This window comes from Protopterus annectens, chromosome 1.part1 (genome assembly GCF_019279795.1).
Source record: "Protopterus annectens isolate FY-2018-M chromosome 1.part1, PAN1.0, whole genome shotgun sequence".
Lineage (NCBI taxonomy): Eukaryota > Metazoa > Chordata > Ceratodontiformes > Protopteridae > Protopterus > Protopterus annectens.
The window spans coordinates 28,291,364-28,309,670 of NC_056726.1; the positions used below are offsets into that span (position 1 = coordinate 28,291,364).

Below are 18,307 nucleotides of genomic sequence, written 5' to 3' on the forward strand. Positions count from 1 at the left end.
TTATCATTCTACTTTTTTCCAAACTTTGTAGATGTATTTTAGGTACTCCTGTCAAAATCCCTTATTGAGTCTGGTGATCTTTTCCATTTAGTGTCCCTTAAATCATTATTGTGCATTCTCTTATTTTACTTAATTGTTTGTTTGTTGCTCTGGCTTTTCACGGTTAGGGGTCGCCACAGCGGAACTCCGGTCCGCTAATGATTGGCAGTCGATTTTCATGTTGCAGAGTTGCCATCCCAACCTTCAGCGAAGGCACGCCCATTCACGCTTGTCTTTCGGAGGCCACTTGACCGCTGGGAGGACATGCAGACTCCACACAGAAGGCACTCCAGCCGAGAATCGAACAGGAGAACCTCTTGCTGTGAGGCAACGACGCTACTGCTCTACCACCGCGACTTTGCATTCTTATTTTACTTACTTACAGATTAATTTCTCCCTTCCAGCTCTTTTCTGAAGAAGTCCCAAGTTTGGGGTAGGGATGAAAGTGCTTAACCTGTATTTATTAAGGTTCTGTTTATCATTTTATTTGCTTGGATGCCTGTTTTATATACAGAATATGTTCTTTTCTAGGATTTTGCAGCTTATGGTACGAAACTACCAAGTAGCCAATTTTGTTTGTTTAGTTTATTGGTGGCTCTTTTCCAGCGCTGTTTTGTTATTTGGTTATAAATCTGAAGAAGACAAGACATTGGTGTCAAGATCTGCAGAAAAGAAAAATGAGAACAAACTTGGAGCTTGAATTTATTAATGACTTTGAGATACTAACTAATGTGCTTCATATGAGTAGTTCTAAGAATTAAAAATACTACTAGTGTAAAAAAATGTATCAATACAGCAGTGGAGTATTTCACATTTTTGTAGTATGGGGTGTTTGTCCGTGTGTGTGTTTGTGTGTGTTTCTCTCTCTCTCTCTGTTTCTCTGTGTGGGTCTGTCTCTCTTTTGTGGGTCGGTCTGTCTGTGTGTCTGTTAACACAGACATACGTATGCACCCATTATGCATACTTGAGTGTAATTATTTTTTTTATCTTTCTGAACTAGATGAAGCTTTCTGTGATCTGCAGTGTGCTCTGTGAAATGCAGCAGTGTGTTTTGCATGCAAAATAGGAAATTTGTATGAAAATTTGGAATTTGCATTTTCTGATTTGGGTTTTGACAAGAAGGAAAAAAGTTACCAGATTTTGTTATCTGACTAAAGCATTTCAAGTGTTGTACTAATTTTAACTAATTCTTTTTGTTTGTTTGTTTGTAGTATAACAAATTCAAATGTAGAATTCTAAATGAGAAGGTAAACACACCTACTACAACTGTTTATAGGTCAGTACAAACTACATTTTTCATTGCCAGTATGCACTTGTATTTTAAAACAAAGTATTGAAATAAGGTTTCTTCTTCTCTCTCTTTTTTTTTGGTCCAGGTGTGGTCCATTGATAGACTTGTGTCGAGGGCCCCATGTCAGACATACTGGCAAAATCAAAGCTTTGAAAGTACACAAGGTAATCATTGCTTTCATTTTGCTAAGTTCCAATATACAGCTATTCTTATTTAATGAAATTTAAGCAATCTTAACTTGTTGAAAAAAAGGCATGGATTATGTGCCTTCTAATTTTGTACCTGAACATCAGGCTGTGCGGATAGTAAACTTCTTATACAGTTCCTCCTTAGTTTAATAAATTTTCTTTCCCCATTCCACATAATCAGACTGTGGAAATGTATTAACTAGCTGTGTTGAGTTGCATAACAACTATTTATTTTTAAAAGTGCAGGGAGCAGTTTTCACTACTGGAAGGTATCTTTCATTTGGCAGTTCAAAAGCCAGTAGTGAATTGGTAAATACTAAAGCTGACACATTTTGTATATACTGTAAAAGACTAACAGAGAAGAGAAGAAAAAGTACACTAACCTTCATGCAAGCAAACCTCACCCACCACAGGGAAAATCTGTGTTCCTAGAATTGACATCTCCGGTATTCGAACACAGTGGCATTCCATCAGAAAAATACACCCTTTCACTTAATAGATAAAAGTGGATTCAAAAGAATGTACTCTTTACTGATTAATAATATGCTATAGTTGGCTGGCTATTGAAATGTCAGAATTCAGAATGTAGTGCCAAAAAGCCAAAAAAAAAAAAAAACAAAACACAGGAGAAGAGCAAATCTTAAAGCTTCTTTTTTCAAGGTGGGTAAGCCCCCTCAACCCACCATGTGGGGGCAAGCCCCCCCACCCCGAACTTGTATAAAGCAGCTCTGAGATTCCCATACCTTGGAGGAAAAGGACTATTCTGAGAAATGACATCATGGATTAAGCATATGCAAGTGCAGTCTTTTGGCCATTCAGTCTCCCTATTTCAGATCTTGCTCTAGTGGGTCTCGACAATTCAAATGCTTACCACCAAAGTCAGTTTGGCTCATAATCTCCCTATCTCTTGATCTACAGCATAGCTTTAGACACAATGGCTGTAGTGCAGGTTTGATTAAATAATGAATGCAGGAAGTTCTGATGTTGTGAAGCTTTATGGTAATATAAAGAACATATTCTGCCTGATTAAATCATATGAAACAATAAGATTTCTGACCACTTATTGCAAAATACTTATTGTATAAGACAACTCATTAGCAAAAATAGGCCTGTCTTAACAGATGATTGTTTTTTTGGGACCATTACTACCAGACTCTTGTAGCTTTTTGGGACCATTACTACCAGACTCTTGTAGCTTTTCTTATTGAAGAGCCCAAAGCTTAGGGCAGCATTTTAATGAGCACAAAATGGGAAATGATAGGAGCATCTGAGCTTATGTATAAAATGTTTATAGGTAGGTACTACGCTATCGGCCCAAGGGCCTAAGTAAGCCTAGCCAACAAGGTTCCCTGGCTTACACCACCCAAGAAAGTTAATTTCCTGTGCCCCTGTTGAGCAGAGCCACAGAAGTGATCCCCAGGGTGTATTTCCTATTTCCCATCCACTCATCAAGGTTTTTCTAGAAGAGTGCTAATGAGGAACTTGGCTTGACATAGATGGGTAGCTTGTTCCAGAGTATAGGAAGTCTCTGGGACAAGAATCTATCCCTCCAGCATGTCCTGTTTATTATGTTAACAAAGTTTAGGTCCCTAGAGCGTGTAGCTCAGAGGGGATTGGGATTTCTTAAGGTGTAGCATGTCCAACAGCTCTGGGTTTAACATAGCTTTATATGTTAGCAGAGATCTCCTTGGAGTAGGCGATATGCTACAGAGTAAAGCTGGAATTTTTTGAGACGGTCAGTGTAGGGCATCAGTTTTAGGCCAGTAAGCCTCTTTGTGAGGGAATTTTGTGGCCTTTCCAGCTGCTGGAGATTTCTTGTGAGGTACATTCCAAAGGGGGCATTGTACTCTCTAATGGGTCTAATGAGTGCTGAGTAGAGGGGAACAATGACCTCTTTTTTCCTGGATGATAACCATTTTGTGATGAGATGTGCCATATAGAAGAATTTCCTGACTACTGTGGCGATGTGATTATCAAAGGAGAGACTACTGTCCACCTGGGTCCCAAGGTCTGTTATCACACATTCGGCATTAAGTAGACTGCTGTTTATGTGGTAGTTCATGGGTATAGAGTTTTTACCAAAGGGGATGATAGTGCACTTTTTGGCATTGAGCTTGAGGCCATGCCTCTTACACCAGGAATCTGTCTCAGTGAGGCCCTTCTGTAGGATGTCCACATCATTTGCGGACTCTACTATGGCTCCTAGTTTGCAGTCATCTGCGAACTTCATTAGCCAGAGGCCTTCTGTGTTAGCCTGTACTTCAGAGAAGTATCAAACAGGAGAGGTCCCAGGACTGAACCCTGTGGTACTCCACTTGTCACTGGTTTGAAGTCAGATTTGGAGTCTGCAACTTTTACAGTGTGGGTTCTCTCAGTGAGCCAGTTGGCAACCCATCTTGAGACATAGGGATTTATACCTAGTTTAGTGAGTTTAACTATAATTCCAGAATGGGGGATGGTGTTGAAATCCTTGGCCAGGTCAAGATAGGCTGTGTGAACCATCTTACCCTCGTCTACGGCTTTGTTGACTGCCTCATAGAAGTCGATCAGGTTCAGAAGGCATGATCTGCCTTTCACAAACCCGAACTGGGTGGGGTCCAGAGTTTGGAGGTTACCAACGTATTTGTTTATGAGTTCCATGATGATACGTTCAATGGCCTTGCAGACCAGGCTCGTCAGATTATTAGGGTGATAGTTCCCAGGATCAGTGGTGGCTCCCCCTTTGTGGAGTGGGATAACTGTTGCTGTGCCCCATTCATAGGTTCATAGATTAGTACTAGGCTAACTGCCCTTGTGGGCTATTTTAAGCCTAGCCAATTACCCCATGTGAGAATCAAACCCTGCACCTTGTGTTTGTAAGGTAAACACCTTAACCATTATGCCAACCTCCCCCCAGGTTCAGTGGGCACAAAGCCTGATGTGAGACTGATTGAACATGGTGCTTAGGTGGGGAGCCAGTTCATTCTGAAGTTCATGTAAAACTCAACCTGGGATGTTGTCCGGTCCCATGGATGCTATGTTTTTGGTTTTAGAGAGTGCAGCTTTTACCTGCATAGATGTGATTACAGGGACTCTGCATTCTTCCTGTATAGATGTGTGCCCTTTAGGGGGTGAGAGGGGGGTAATGTTAGCACTGAACCTATCTGCTAGGATGTTGGCAATATCAGTTGGTTCTGTAATTTTCATGTCATTGTGCTGTAACTCGGAGCAGATCTGGGTGTTGCCATTGAGATTCTTGACATAGCTATAGAATGCTTTGTGGTTGCCCTAAGAATCAGTGGCAATTTTGTTTTCGTAGCTAGCTTTGGGGGATCTTATAAGGGATCTCAGCTTCTTACTGAGGCTGACCAGGGAGCTACTCCACTCATGGGGTTTTACTCTCTTTTGCAACAGTTGCTTCCTTCTGTTGTACAGTTTGTTTTTGGCAGGGGACCACCAGATTGGCTTCCTTTTTTTGGAGGATAGCGTCTTGGTTCTGTTTGGGATAGCACGATCCATGTACTTGTGTCAGTGCTTATAGAGTGCATTTGTGTAGGATTCAGCAGTCGTAACTGTATTGTCCATTTGCATGAGTGTCATGACGTTTGCCACTTCTGTCTTAAGAAGCATGAAGTTGGCTTTGGAGAAATTTTTACCATGGTTTCCTTAATGGTGCTTGGGGGCGGGATGTGGATATCTAGGGTGATTAGCTTATGGTCGGATCTGACTAACGAGGAGTTGATTTCAGATGTGGAACACTGGTCACTCATGTTGGTAATGACTTGGTCTAGGATATTGTTGCCCCTGGTGAGGGGTGTAAATAAGTTGATCCAGGGCACTGGAATTTATGAATTCCAGAAAGCATTGAGCGAAGGAGTTGGTACACGAGTAGTTTTCCCAGTTAATGGTGGGGTGATTGAAATTGCCCATTATTAGGGTGTTTGGTTGAAACCTAATATTTTCCAGTATATCAAGAAAAGAGGAGTGGGAATCCTGGGGCATGGTGGGGGATCTGTAGCAAGCTGCAATTTGGATTACAGTTTTGCCCAGAGTTAATTATGCTGCGCAACTAGCCTAGAGGTGTGGATATCCTTAATGAATATGGACACACCTCCACCTTTGGTGTTCTGGTCCAGGTTAGATGGCCGAAAAGTGTGGTATGAGTTGTAGCCTGGTAATGCAGGGGTGCTGTCTAGAGCCTTGAGCCAGGTCCCAGTCACTGCACAGATATAGATGTTCTCCATTTTAAGGAGTGCCTCGAGTGAGTGCATTTTGAGATTTAGACTTCCAGCATTGAGTAGCATTACCCTCAGATGTTCTTCATTCCACATTGCTGCAGTCCTAACTATTGGGTAGTCCGCTGTCCAGTCGGCCCGAATACCAAAGTATATGGCTGACGTCGGTCACGGCGCATTAGACTGACGTCAGTACGTCAGGGTACTAATGCGCATGACCGACGTCATATCCTCAGTCTTTTTTGCCGCATGGTCCGATGCAGAAGCAATTTTGCGAGTGCAGGTTGGCGTTCTGAAAGTTTCTGAAGCCAGAGTTTCAGACCGAATCAAAGTTGGCTAAGTACCCCGTTGGGGAATATTTTGTTTTTTTCTTGCCTCAGTATTTAACCGGATGTCAGAAAAAGTAAATAACTGTATTTCTTGTGGGAAACAGATACCTCATAGGGATTACCATACTTTGTGTATACCTTGTTTAGGGCCTGAGCACGACGTTGTTGGATGCCGCTCTTGTGCTAGATTTAACAAACGCACTGTTAAGAGAAGGTTAGACTGTGCCAGGTTAGTGTTTGGGAAGCGTTGTAATTATAAAATGCCGTCGGATGCCCCGACGCCGGCTTCGGCTAAAAAACGCAAGGACAAAGCAGCAAAGCCTAGAGTGGAAGAACCGACAGTCCCAGACGTCGGTTCTTTAGAGGGCTCAGTGGAGCCGGAGGTTTTGCCAGGTGTTTCTTTGGAGTCTCAGGGAGAGACTTTACTGTTACAGGATGTATCCTCTCAGGAAGTAGGCCAGGCTGAGGGGGCTTCTCAGGTGGCTGTTCTTCCCTCTCTTCCTAAGGTGGTTAGAGCCTCCCCTTCTGTTTCCAAGGCTTCTTTGAGGGGCAGGCCAAGTTTTGCTTCAGTGGGGGTTTCTCCTAGTGCTTCAGGGTCTCTGCCTAAGAAACAAATGCTTAAAATGGCAGAGGATTTGATTACTATGATAAGGGGTTCTATGCCCCCTCCTGATAAGAGGCCTAGGGTGGAACCTGAGTTTGAGAGTTTTGAGCTATGCTCGGAGGCTTCTGAGTCTTCGGCTGAAGACTTGCAGGAGTACCCTCCTTATTCTGATTCTGATGTGGATGATTCTACTCCTTCAGCTTCTCCTCCTGAGGATTTTTCATTTTCAGAGACTCTGCATTCCATGAGGGAGCATTTTAAATGGGAAGGTCAAGATTTCTCTGATTCCAGGAAAAGGCTTAGGGAATTCTTGTTTTACCCCAGCATAGGCCTTTAGCTATACCTCCTGTTTTGAATGTGGTGGAAGATGTTTTGCAGAGGCTTCCTGAATCCTGATTCTTTGCCTCCTGCCCCAGTTAAACCGGATAGGTATTATAGGGTGCCTGACGCTCATAAGTATCTTTTAAGAGTCCTAGGGCAGACCCGAAACTGTCTCTCAGGGGCCTAAAGGTGTGAAGGCCTCAGTTGTTAAAAATCCTGTCCCTCCTGATAAAGAGGCAAGGGCTTTGGATAGATGGGGAAAGAAAGTGTATACTTCTTCCACTTTAGCCATGAGGGCGTTGAATTGTCAGTTTCACATGTTAAAATATCAGAATTATCTTCTTTCACAGTTGAAATCTAAGGTGGATGCTCTGGCGGAAGGTATTGAGTGTAAAGAGTTGCAGGATTTAGTTCATGTGTCTGAACAAGTGGGTAAACATTCCTTGCAATGTGGTTTTGATGCTGTGCAGGCCTCCTCCAGGGTGGCTGCCACTGGTTCTGTTCTTCGTAGGCACGCCTGGTTGAGAGATCAGAACTTAGCTGAGCATGTTAAGACAAGGATTTTGGATGCTCCTTTACAGTCTGATGTGTTGTTTGGTTCGCCTGTGGAAGTAGTTTTAAAGAAAATGGAGGACAAGGCTAAGTCTATGCAAACTGTTAAGGATTTTTTGCAGGTGCAGCCTGCGAAGTTTAGTAGAAATTGGCCTACTAAGGGGTGGACTTATCCTGCTTATGATTCCCAGTCTAGGGGTAGGTCTAGACGTGGTAGGGGCAGAGCCCAAGGTTCTTTTAGGCCTAGGACAGGGAGTTCACCTGCTCAGACTTCTGGTGAGGGCAGGGGTCAGTCCTTTCGTAAGCAGACCCAATGACCTGCCTTTTCAGCTGCCAGTACCTTCTCGCCTGGCGGCACCTCTAGGAGGAAGACTGTCTCTTTTCAAAGAAAATTGGGATTTAATTACCCAAGACAAATGGGTTCTGGATATCATTCACCACGGCTACAGGTTTTATTTCCATACCTTGCCTCCTTTCAAAGGCATGCCAGACATTCCTCCTCTACAAAGAACAGAGGCTCGCAAAAAAATTTCTCTGTTACTCCAAATAGGAGCCATTCAGTCAGTTCCTGTGCCAGAAAGGGGCCTAGGATTTTATTCTCGCCTGTTCCTAGTACCAAAGAAGGGGAACACGTGGAGACCAATTTTGGATTTATCTATCCTCAACACTTATCTGGACATTCCAAAGTTCAAAATGTTGACGTTACAACAGCTTTTACCTCTACTGGGCAAAGATCACTGGATGGTAACTTTAGATCTCGAGGAAGCTTACCTTCATGTGCCTATAAGACTAAGTTGCAGAAAGTATCTGCGTTTTCGAGCTGGAAATTCTCATTATCAGTTCTCTGCATTGCCCTTTGGCTTATCTACTGCGCCCAGAGTATTCACAAAGGTTCTGGCTCCAGTGATAGCTTACTTCAGGCTAAACGGAATTCAAATCTATCCTTACTTGGACGACTGCCTGATTCTGGCTCAAGAAAAGGAAGACCTTCTACAGCATTTGGAATATGTCATAGCAGTGCTAAGATGCCTAGGGTATTCTGTGAACGAAATAAAGTCCAGTCTAGTACCCTCTCAAGACATGTGCTTTCTGGGTGTGAGACTGAATACAGCAGCCCAGATGGCCTTTCTAACCCCGGACAAACAAAAGAATCTTTCCAGTTACTTCCATCAATTATCTCTTCAGTCCGGACTGACTGCAAGGACAGTCCTTCAAGCCTTAGGGTTCATGGCATCTTGTATTCTGGTGCTTCCCAATGCCAAACTGCATATGAGGAAGCTACAATGGTATCTCAAAAATCTATGGACACAGCACTGCCAGGATTTGGACACTGTCATTCAAATAATACCTTGTATTCAAAAGGAATTTTTGTGGTGGGCGCAGGAATGTCACCTAAACAAGGGACTCTCTGTGACCCGGCCAGAGGCAAGTCAGATTCTAACGACAGATGCCTCAGACATTGCTTGGGGAGCTCATCTAGATGGAAAGTGGATACAAGACAAGTGGCCTGCCAGACTACAGCATCTACATATCAACATGAAGGAGATGTTGGCAGTCCAGTTTGCATTAATGGCTTTCAAGGAATTACTTCTTCCAGGGCAGGTGTTGATTCTAACAGACAACACAACTGTCATGTGGTACATCAACAAACAAGGGGGAACACATTCTTACCCATTGTGCAGGCAAGCAATGATTTTATGGGAGACTGCGCTCAGCTTGCAACTAACTCTTCAGGCAAGGTTTCTGCCGGGAGCACAGAACTCCTTAGCAGATGTGTTAAGCAGACAAATCATGGATCCCCACGAGTGGAAACTGGATCTTCATGTATTTCAAAAATTGACAGTGTCCTGGGGAACTCCAGACATAGATCTGTTCGCTTCTCCACTAAACCACCAGCTGCCAAAGTTTTGCACAAAGGAATTTCGTCACACAGCTTGGAAAGTGGATGCTCTTTCTTTCAGTTGGAAAAATCTTCATGTGTATGCTTTTCCACCTCTGCCTCTTCTTCCAAAGGTGCTTCTAAAGGTCAGACAAGACAAGCCAAGGATGATTTTACTAGCTCCAGATTGGCCTCGGCAGCACTGGTACCCATTACTGAGGAGTCTGGTAAGGAAGCCTCCATGGCCTTTACCCTTGATTCCACACCTATTGTCTCAGAGGGACGGTCATCTGTTCAATGTCAAGCTTCAAACTCTTCATCTAACAGCCTGGCATATTCTGTTTTGAAAGACACCAGGTCTCAACTTCCTCAACAAGTTCTAAGTGTGATTATGGAAGCCAGAAGACCTAGTACAAGGAAAGTGTACGCAGAAAAATGGAAGAGATTTTTATTTTGGACTGCAGCAAAGAATTTGGAGATTTCGGAGCCTAATTTGAGTGTGGCTCTTCAATATCTTACTGAGTTATTGGACAAAGGTTTGTCTTTCTCTTCCATTAAGATTCATGCTGCAGCAATTTCAGCTCACTATGATTGTGACCCACCATTGTTTTCACATCCTTTGTTCAAGCAATTTCTTAGAGGGGCAAAGAATATAAGACCCCAATGAGCTCCTACTCCTGCTTGGGATCTCAATTTTGTGTTGGAGAAACTTACTCTACAACCTTTTGAGCCTGCAGCTACTGCTGACCTGAAATACTTGTCATGGAAGACTGCTTTTTTGTTGGCCATTACTTCTGCAAGAAGGGTTTCTGAGTTACAGGCCCTTATGGCGGTTGAGCCTTTTTGATTTTTCATAAGGATAGGGTATCATTACGTACTAATCCTTCCTTTATGCCTAAGGTGGTTTCTAGTGTGGCTTTAAACCAAACTATTCATTTGCCTACTTTCTATGCAGATCCCCAAAATAAAGGGGAAAAGATTTTGCACACTTTAGATGTACACAGGCAATTGCGTTATTATTTAAGCAGGACTAAGGATTTTAGACGGTCTCAGCAGTTGTTGGTTTCTTTTGCTTTGAGTTCAGGGCAAGCCTGTGTCAAAACAAACTATTTCTAGGTGGATTGGGTTTTGCATTGCCTTTTGTTATTCCCATCATGGCAAAGAGATTCCAGCGGGATTAGGCCTCATTCCACTAGGGCTACTGCCACTTCAACAGCATTTCTAAGGGGGGTGGCAACTAAGGATATTTTGGAGGCAGCTACTTGGAGTTCAGTGCATACTTTCTCTAAGCATTACCACCTTCCTCTCTACTCTAAGTCTAGGGCTGGTTTTGCCACAGCTATTTTGCAAGGCATGTTATCAGCTCCTGCTTCCTTATGATTTGCCAGCCTCCCTTACCTCTGCTTTGGGATTCTACCCAATAGTTAGGACTGCAGCAATGTGGAATGAAGAACATAGTACAGTTTTGTACCTACCATAAATGTAGATGTTCGAGGATCCACATTGCTGCAGTCCAATTTACCCTCCCTCCTTCCGTCTGTGTTTAGGGGTGGTTGTGTAGGTGAGTTTATATTCTGGTACCTTTGTATATATTGTATATGTTTTTGGTGCAGGTATGTTTGGTGTGTTTTGGTTTTGGCCTTGTCTTTTTAGGGTCTTCTGACATCTGGGGCAAGAAAAGACTGAGGATATGACGTCGGTCATGCGCATTAGTACCCTGACGTACTGACGTCAGTCTAATGCGCCGTGACCGACGTCAGCCATATACTTTGGTATTCGGGCCGACTGGACAGCGGACTACCCAATAGTTAGGACTGCAGCAATGTGGATCCTCGAACATCTACATTTATGGTAGGTACAAAACTGTACTTTTTTGCTTGCCTGTTCCTGTTACGGTGGTGAATTAAACCTTGCCTAAAAAAGGCACTATAGGGGCAGCAAGAGCCTTAGCCAGTATCCAGAATCCCGAATCCCAGGGGCGACAGGTGCAGGCCATTTCTGGCAAAGCATTGTGGTCTGTCGACCATGTCGTCCCAGGTAGACAGATACTTGATCCCCTTAGAATGATACCAGAAGCTTAGCCAATTGTTGAAGTCAATCATTTAGTTAAGTGACATAATCCTTGTGGAAGCTTTATTGTCTGCAAGTGTGTGCACCCAATAAGAATATTTACTACTCATAAGAATAAAAAAAAAATCTGGAATTTAATACTTGGTAAACTTTAATTTGCAATGGGCTATTCATCTAGCTATCTGTACATATGGTGTATTTTACATTGGGCAGACATCACAAGCTTTAATGTTTCATTTATGTGAGCATCTTTGTGATATTAAGTGCTACAGTGACTGTAATGCTGTATTCTCTTACTCTTTCTCATGCTCATTTTGTAATTTCTGGAATTGAGAAGTAGAATTTTTTATAATATGTCATTAAGTAAATGTCATGAGATTTTTCATAAAAATGGAGGAATTTTGGATCATCATTGGGGCGTGGAGGGGGGGGGGGCATTGTTCACCCCTAAGCTGAAGTAGATGGTTTGACACTCGATATGCATTACATTCATTAGTGAATATACTTTATTGCAAGTATTTGTAAGATTTACATCACTGAATGTGTGCAGGTATTTTTCTAATGTTATCTTTATTCACATGCAAACAATGTAGGAATTTAAAGAATAGTAGTACATGTAATTATGAATTCAGCCACAAAAAATCACTAAAATATTTGCTATTAAAGATCATGTCTAAAGGTGCGAAACCACCTTTATTGCCCAAGAGTGTTCGCATGCATTTTTCATGCATTTCATGCATTAAACACCCTTTTGTGTTGAGAAGCCCTCAGAGTAAGGCATCCAACCGCTTTCTCATAGCACTGCACAATCTGGGGAAATCCAGTGATTGCACCGCTTTCTCCTACTTCATGAATGGTCCCTCAAACAAAATGTCATGGAAATGATTTTTTTTACCAGTGGGCCCAATCTTGCTGCAATCTTTTGAGTCCCCCTAAACAACAAATGCAGCAGCTACTTTGCCCTAATCCCCCTACAGGGGGAGATCGTCGAGGGGTGCTTTGCTTCACGATTGGCTCCCAGTCTCCTTTATGCTTATCCACCCATCCCACTCATTCTGAAATTTCTACAGAAAACTGCCGTGTAGAAGAGTAGTCATCCTCATTGCATCTTACTGCCCTCGACAGATTTGGTTTCCCTTCCTTTGGGCTCACTTGATTCACAAACCTTGGATTCTGGATCCAACTCCAGACTTTGTCTCATCCGACAGGCATGACTCAGCCAGGCGTAAAAAAACCTCAAGCTGACAGCGTGGTTTCTCCAGTTCCCTTAATAGCCAGACACCCTATGCTTGTCTTCACCAGTTCGTCAAATACTTATAGACCTTCTACAAGGAAACTTTTCTCCAGCCAATAGAACAGGTTTGTTCATTGGGCCCAAAGTCATCATTTTTAACTGTTTTCAGACATAATTCATAGCATACTGGACTTCTTACACATCCTTTTCAAGCAGGAACTAGTGCGTTTACTGTTAAAGTTCAGTTGGCAGCAATATTAAACTTTCATGTTGGTCTTGATGGATTGTCTATAGCCTGTCATAAACTGAGAAAAGTAGTCTTAAAAGATATTCTTCTAATACCTCATTTTTAAAGATTCTATTCCTCCATGGGATCTATACTTGGTATTGCAGTCCCTTACTCAGGCCCCGTTTGAACCAGCAGCTAGTATTGATCTCAAATACCTTTCTTGGAAAACAATTTTTTCTGGCAGCTATAACTTCGGCTAGAAGAATTTCTGAAATTCAACCTTTGTCCGCTAAACCACCATACTTTCCACAAGAGTAGAGTCACATTGCGAACATTACCACAGAGATGGAACCATTTTTGAGAAACCTGAGCAACTTGGAGAATTATTTTCTAGAGAGAGGCTATGAAAGTCAGATGCTAAAAAACATCCTGGAACCCATTATAGAACAGAAAAGGACTGAAGCGCCTTCACTCAACCTCCCCAGTAGAAAAATATTAAGCAATTCCACAGAGAATAACAAATGCAAAAATAGCTGCATCCTGAGATACACTTTGGATTATCACAGTATCAAAAATATTATTGAAGAAAACTGGGACATTGTCACAGGAAACCCTTTTCTGATTAACATCTTAGGTGAAGCCCCCCATCATTTGTTATAGGAAGGTCAGGAACATTAGAAGTTTTGTTGAATTTAAACCTAGACCATATGAGAAAAGCACTAAAAGATGTGAAACTAATTGTACATTTTGTATATTTATACAGCAAGGTGATAGTTTTTATTGCCCTTATTTAAAGAAAATCATTAAAACCAGTGCAGGGGGTAACACTACAAAAGTAATTTACAGGGCACAGTGCAATGAATGTGATGCATTCTATGTGGGCAAGACTGTAAATAAACTCAAGCGTAGGATTTCATGTCATCTGTCAGAAATCCGCTCTGGATGTAAAGTAATGCACTAGCCAAACACCTTTCTCTTCATAAAAGACACACAAGTTCCAGATCCTGGATCGCATAGACATGGGTGATCTTGAAGGAGACATCCCGAATATTCTGGAGAAACATGAACTCGTGGCAATTAAAGCTGAACTCTTTTAGGAAGCCTGGACTAAACTACTACTGTTCAATTAAAAGTGCACTGGAGCTTAGAAAATTGCCACATTGTTTACATGACTAAATTTATTTTATTTTATTCTACCAGTTGGTTTTAAGTACCATTTTAAATCCATTGTTATTTATGTGTATATTTTGTTTCCATCATACGTAATTTTTTCTTATTTTTATTTTTTTCTGGTTCTTTTTTCCACTTTATTCAAAGTGACGTGTAATAACAATACTAACTAATTATACAATTATGTATATTTTTTATGTATTGTTTTAGGGTTCTTGTACACAGACCTGAAGAAGTCTAGAAGGACGAAAGCGATTTTTGTTAACAATAGGTTATGAAACTAGAAATTGATTACATGCAAAATGTATATGTATATATTTATATATATTTTTTGATTGCCAAATGAACGAAGGTTGATAAATTTCCAGCCATGTAGTATATTGTCTTGGATAAATTTACAGACTTAATAATCTGGTTAAATAAGAGGTACCACATCATTATAAATTTTATTTAAAGTACATAAGGGTTATATATTATTATGACAGCTACTAAGTAGGGCAGAACCAGCTCGAATGTCACACTGATGGGGGAAGGGATGTGAATTTAACATGTGTACCAATAACACTGTATTTTACAGCACAATAAATCACTCCCATGCCTGATAAAAAGTGTGTGTGTGCATACATATATATATATATATATATATATTTATTTAGAAAGCTTGTGAGGAAATTATTTACATGAATCAAAATAATTCAGAAAATCTGATCAATTATTTGTTTCATTTGCAAACCTAAAATTGGGAAAACCATTTATCAAAGTTACAATTAGTTAGCCATCTAGATAATGTATTTCATTTCTGTAAAACAAATTGGGGATTTCTCTACCAAAACCGTTTAGAGCCCATTCTGCTAGATCCATGGCTACTTCCTCAGCATTCCAATCCAGAATATCTATGGATGGTATTTGTGCAGCAGCAACTTGATCTTCTCCCTATAACTTTGTTTCTCATTACATACTGGGTCTGGTCTTCAGAGGTACGGCATTATTTGGCTCAATGGTGCTTAAGAATATTCTTGAGTCCACCCGGGATTATAGGTAGCTGGGGACTCTGTCCCATTAGTTGAGGATTGAATGAAAATTGACAACATCAGCTAAAGAAGTTATGTACTCAACATTAACGTTCAATCTGCGTTATCCATTTTCATTCTTCAACTCCCTTCCCACCGACCCTTAACCTTCAGACTCCTAGAAGAATGAAAAGGACTCTTGTGTCCCTTTTTACTGAACACCTGATATAGCCTTTTCTAAGTTGATATTCTAACCTTTCTTTCTGCTTCAAGTCATCAAACAAGATCTGTGGTAATTGGGGTTGGTGCACTTGAAGGTAAGGGAGAAGCTCGAGAGTTCTTGGTTGCCACAAGCTTTACCAGCGGCAGAGTCGGATCCAAGGGATCTGATCCGAACCCATTAGTTGAAGAGTGAAACTGGGCAACATAGGTGGAACTTGATGGTGAGTACACAACTTCTTTTTTCAGACTCTTGGGTGTTTAGAAGTGGTGCTGGAGGGGGTTACACATGACACTAGACACAAAAGCCTCCAGTCAGGGGAATTCTTCAACCCCCCCCCCCGTACCAAACAGAATGTTTGTTTTTCAGTCTCTGTAAACACCTAAGGGTGTTGTGGAACCAATGCCTATAAATTAGAGGCAAGGTCTTCTATTGCAGAATATTTCTGGTACCAAAGAAAAGGGCCTATTGGAGAGCATTATTAGATCTTTCCTTTCTAAACCTGCATGTGAAGGTACCAACATTTAGAATGTTGATCCTGCAGAACCTGTTACCCCTCATTCATCCCATGAGTTGCATTGTAACACAAGACTTAAAAGATGCTTACTATCATATTTCCCACAACAGCCGGCTTCAGGAAATATTTGAGGTTCTCTGTTTCTAGATCACATCGTCAAGTCTTCTGCTTTACCCTTTGGATTGGATTTTCTACAGCTCCAAGGGTATTCACAAAAGGCCGAGCTTCAATCATGGCTTATTGCAGACTAATTGACATTCATGTTTTCCCTATATAGAGGACTTACTAATGTTGGCAGAGTGTTTGACCATGCGTCAAGAGTCCTTTATATGGAGTTATGTCTGTTCTGACTAATCACAGCTTCCAGATAAATACTGCAGAATATTTCTTGATTCCTTTTCACAGGATTGTATTTCTTGTTTGCCTTCTACATACTTCAGTTTAAAAGACCTTTTTGACTCAAGAGAAGGTGGATTTTTATCTGGAATTTTTCTTGAGCTTCTCCAGTCGGTCACAGCTTCTGCAAGAGAACACACAAGGTCCCTCTTGTAGTTTCGGTGCTACTAGCACAGTCCTGTTAAATTAACTCATTCCCTTCCCCCAATAAAATATATAGTAAGAACCTGCTGTCATGAGCAGGCAGTTCATCATCATCTCTCTAGCCAGCCTGATAGACATGGGCAGCCTGAGGAACTGTAGCAATTGTCTCATGTATACTAACAATCACTCTTGAAACAAATACTTTATGTGAGAGGATGCAGTTGCACTATAAAATTGTAGGCAAGGCTCTCACATAAGGGCAAATTGAATGTCAAACTGGTTGTCAGCATACACACACTTCCCACAATAAATAAGGACACAACACAAACCCACTTATGTGGAGGTACTCACTAGTAACCTGCCAAAAGATCAGAGGCCTCCCAAATGGAAACCACTTGCACACACAACATTGCAAAAAACAAACACAACACACGTACCAGTGTCTCAGCAAATAAGTCCATAAGGCATAACACCACAAAACCTAATATATTGGTCATAGGTGACTTCATTGTGAGACACACAGATATTCCCTTCACCAGGCTGGATAAGGAGTGGGTTAATGGTTTGCTGCCTGTCAGATGCCAGGCTCCATCAAGCCACTCAACTACAAGTACTGGTATGGCTCCATCGTATTACAGGTGGGGCTGAATGACTTGAGACACGTACCTCAATGGACTATATGAAAAGAGTGAGATGACTGAGCTGTCAGATAACATGTCACATGCAGCTATAAGCCTAGCCATAAGCAGCATTCTGTCTACTGCAAGGATGATGCCACAATACAAACAAAAAATGATTGACTTTTTAACAATTGGCGTAGCTGCTGGTGTCAGTCCAAGGGGATCAGACATCTGTCAGCCTGGGAAGACATGGTCGACAGGGCATACTGCTATGTCAGATATGGTCTGCAGCTGTCTCTTCTAGACTTTCGGATACTGGCAAAGGCATTAGCCACCACTATTTGGTCTTTTTTGGCAGTGTCAAAATAACCAACATCCCAACATAAGAAAGTCCTCTTTAGATAAACTTAAGTTACTGCTGCTTAATGCTAGAAAGTCTAAACAAGGAGCTGCACTTCCTGGAGGCACTCCACACTTAGATGCTAACATCTCTGCAGTCACTGAGACATGGTTCAAAGGTACGGAAAGCACCCCAACCATGCAGGGTTTTAATTCTTTCCAAACAATCAGACCACAAACTGAGCATTAAAGAACCAGAGGAGGAGGTGTATCCATCTTCATTAAAGATAAGTACACCATGAGATTGGTCAAACAGTATGACTTTCTTGAGCTACTCCGTGTCCAATTAACTGTAGGCAAAGCCCCCTACCACATCATAGCTAGCTATATGTCCCCCACCATGAAACAGGAAAAGCATACTGCATACCTGGACTTTGTGGAGTTGCTTGCCGTCCAGCCTACATGTTACTCATAGGTAATTTTAATTATCCTACCATCGACTGGGAAAAATACACAACCACAAATATGCTGGCTCAAAGGTTCTTGGATTTTGTCAGTTTAACTGCTGTAGAACAGCTAGTCAGCCACACCCACAAGAGGATGTTTGTAATTGTTAATTGCTATGTTGATCAAATTGTTAATTGCTATGTAAATCCAATGTAACTACTGCCTGTATATTTTAACTACGGAGCTTTTCTCCTCGGGCCTCCGCTGAAAATGGACCTACGTCTAGTCCAGACACTCCCAGTCAACAAATGTAAATAAATAAATACATAAATAAAATGTCCTGGACATAGTACTGATTAACATGGGAGAGCATTGCAACCCCCCCCCCCCCAGTGTGATGTCCTCCCTGGTAAGCTCAGATCATAAATCAGTTTTGCTCAATGTAGTTATAAGACCAGCTTACCCCATCAGGCTCAAAAACACTTAAGAATTTT

General features: G+C 41.6%; 1 protein-coding gene across 1 annotated transcript in view; it reads left to right on the forward strand.

Moving 5' to 3' along the window:
• Positions 1-18,307, forward strand: part of TARS1 (threonyl-tRNA synthetase 1) — a 767,350-nt gene that overhangs the window by 252,952 nt on the left and 496,091 nt on the right. Inside the window, exons 7-8 of the mRNA XM_044073446.1 lie at positions 1,251-1,315; positions 1,416-1,494. Of these exons, the coding sequence (XP_043929381.1) occupies positions 1,251-1,315; positions 1,416-1,494 (144 nt within the window). The remainder of the gene's footprint in view (positions 1-1,250; positions 1,316-1,415; positions 1,495-18,307) is intronic.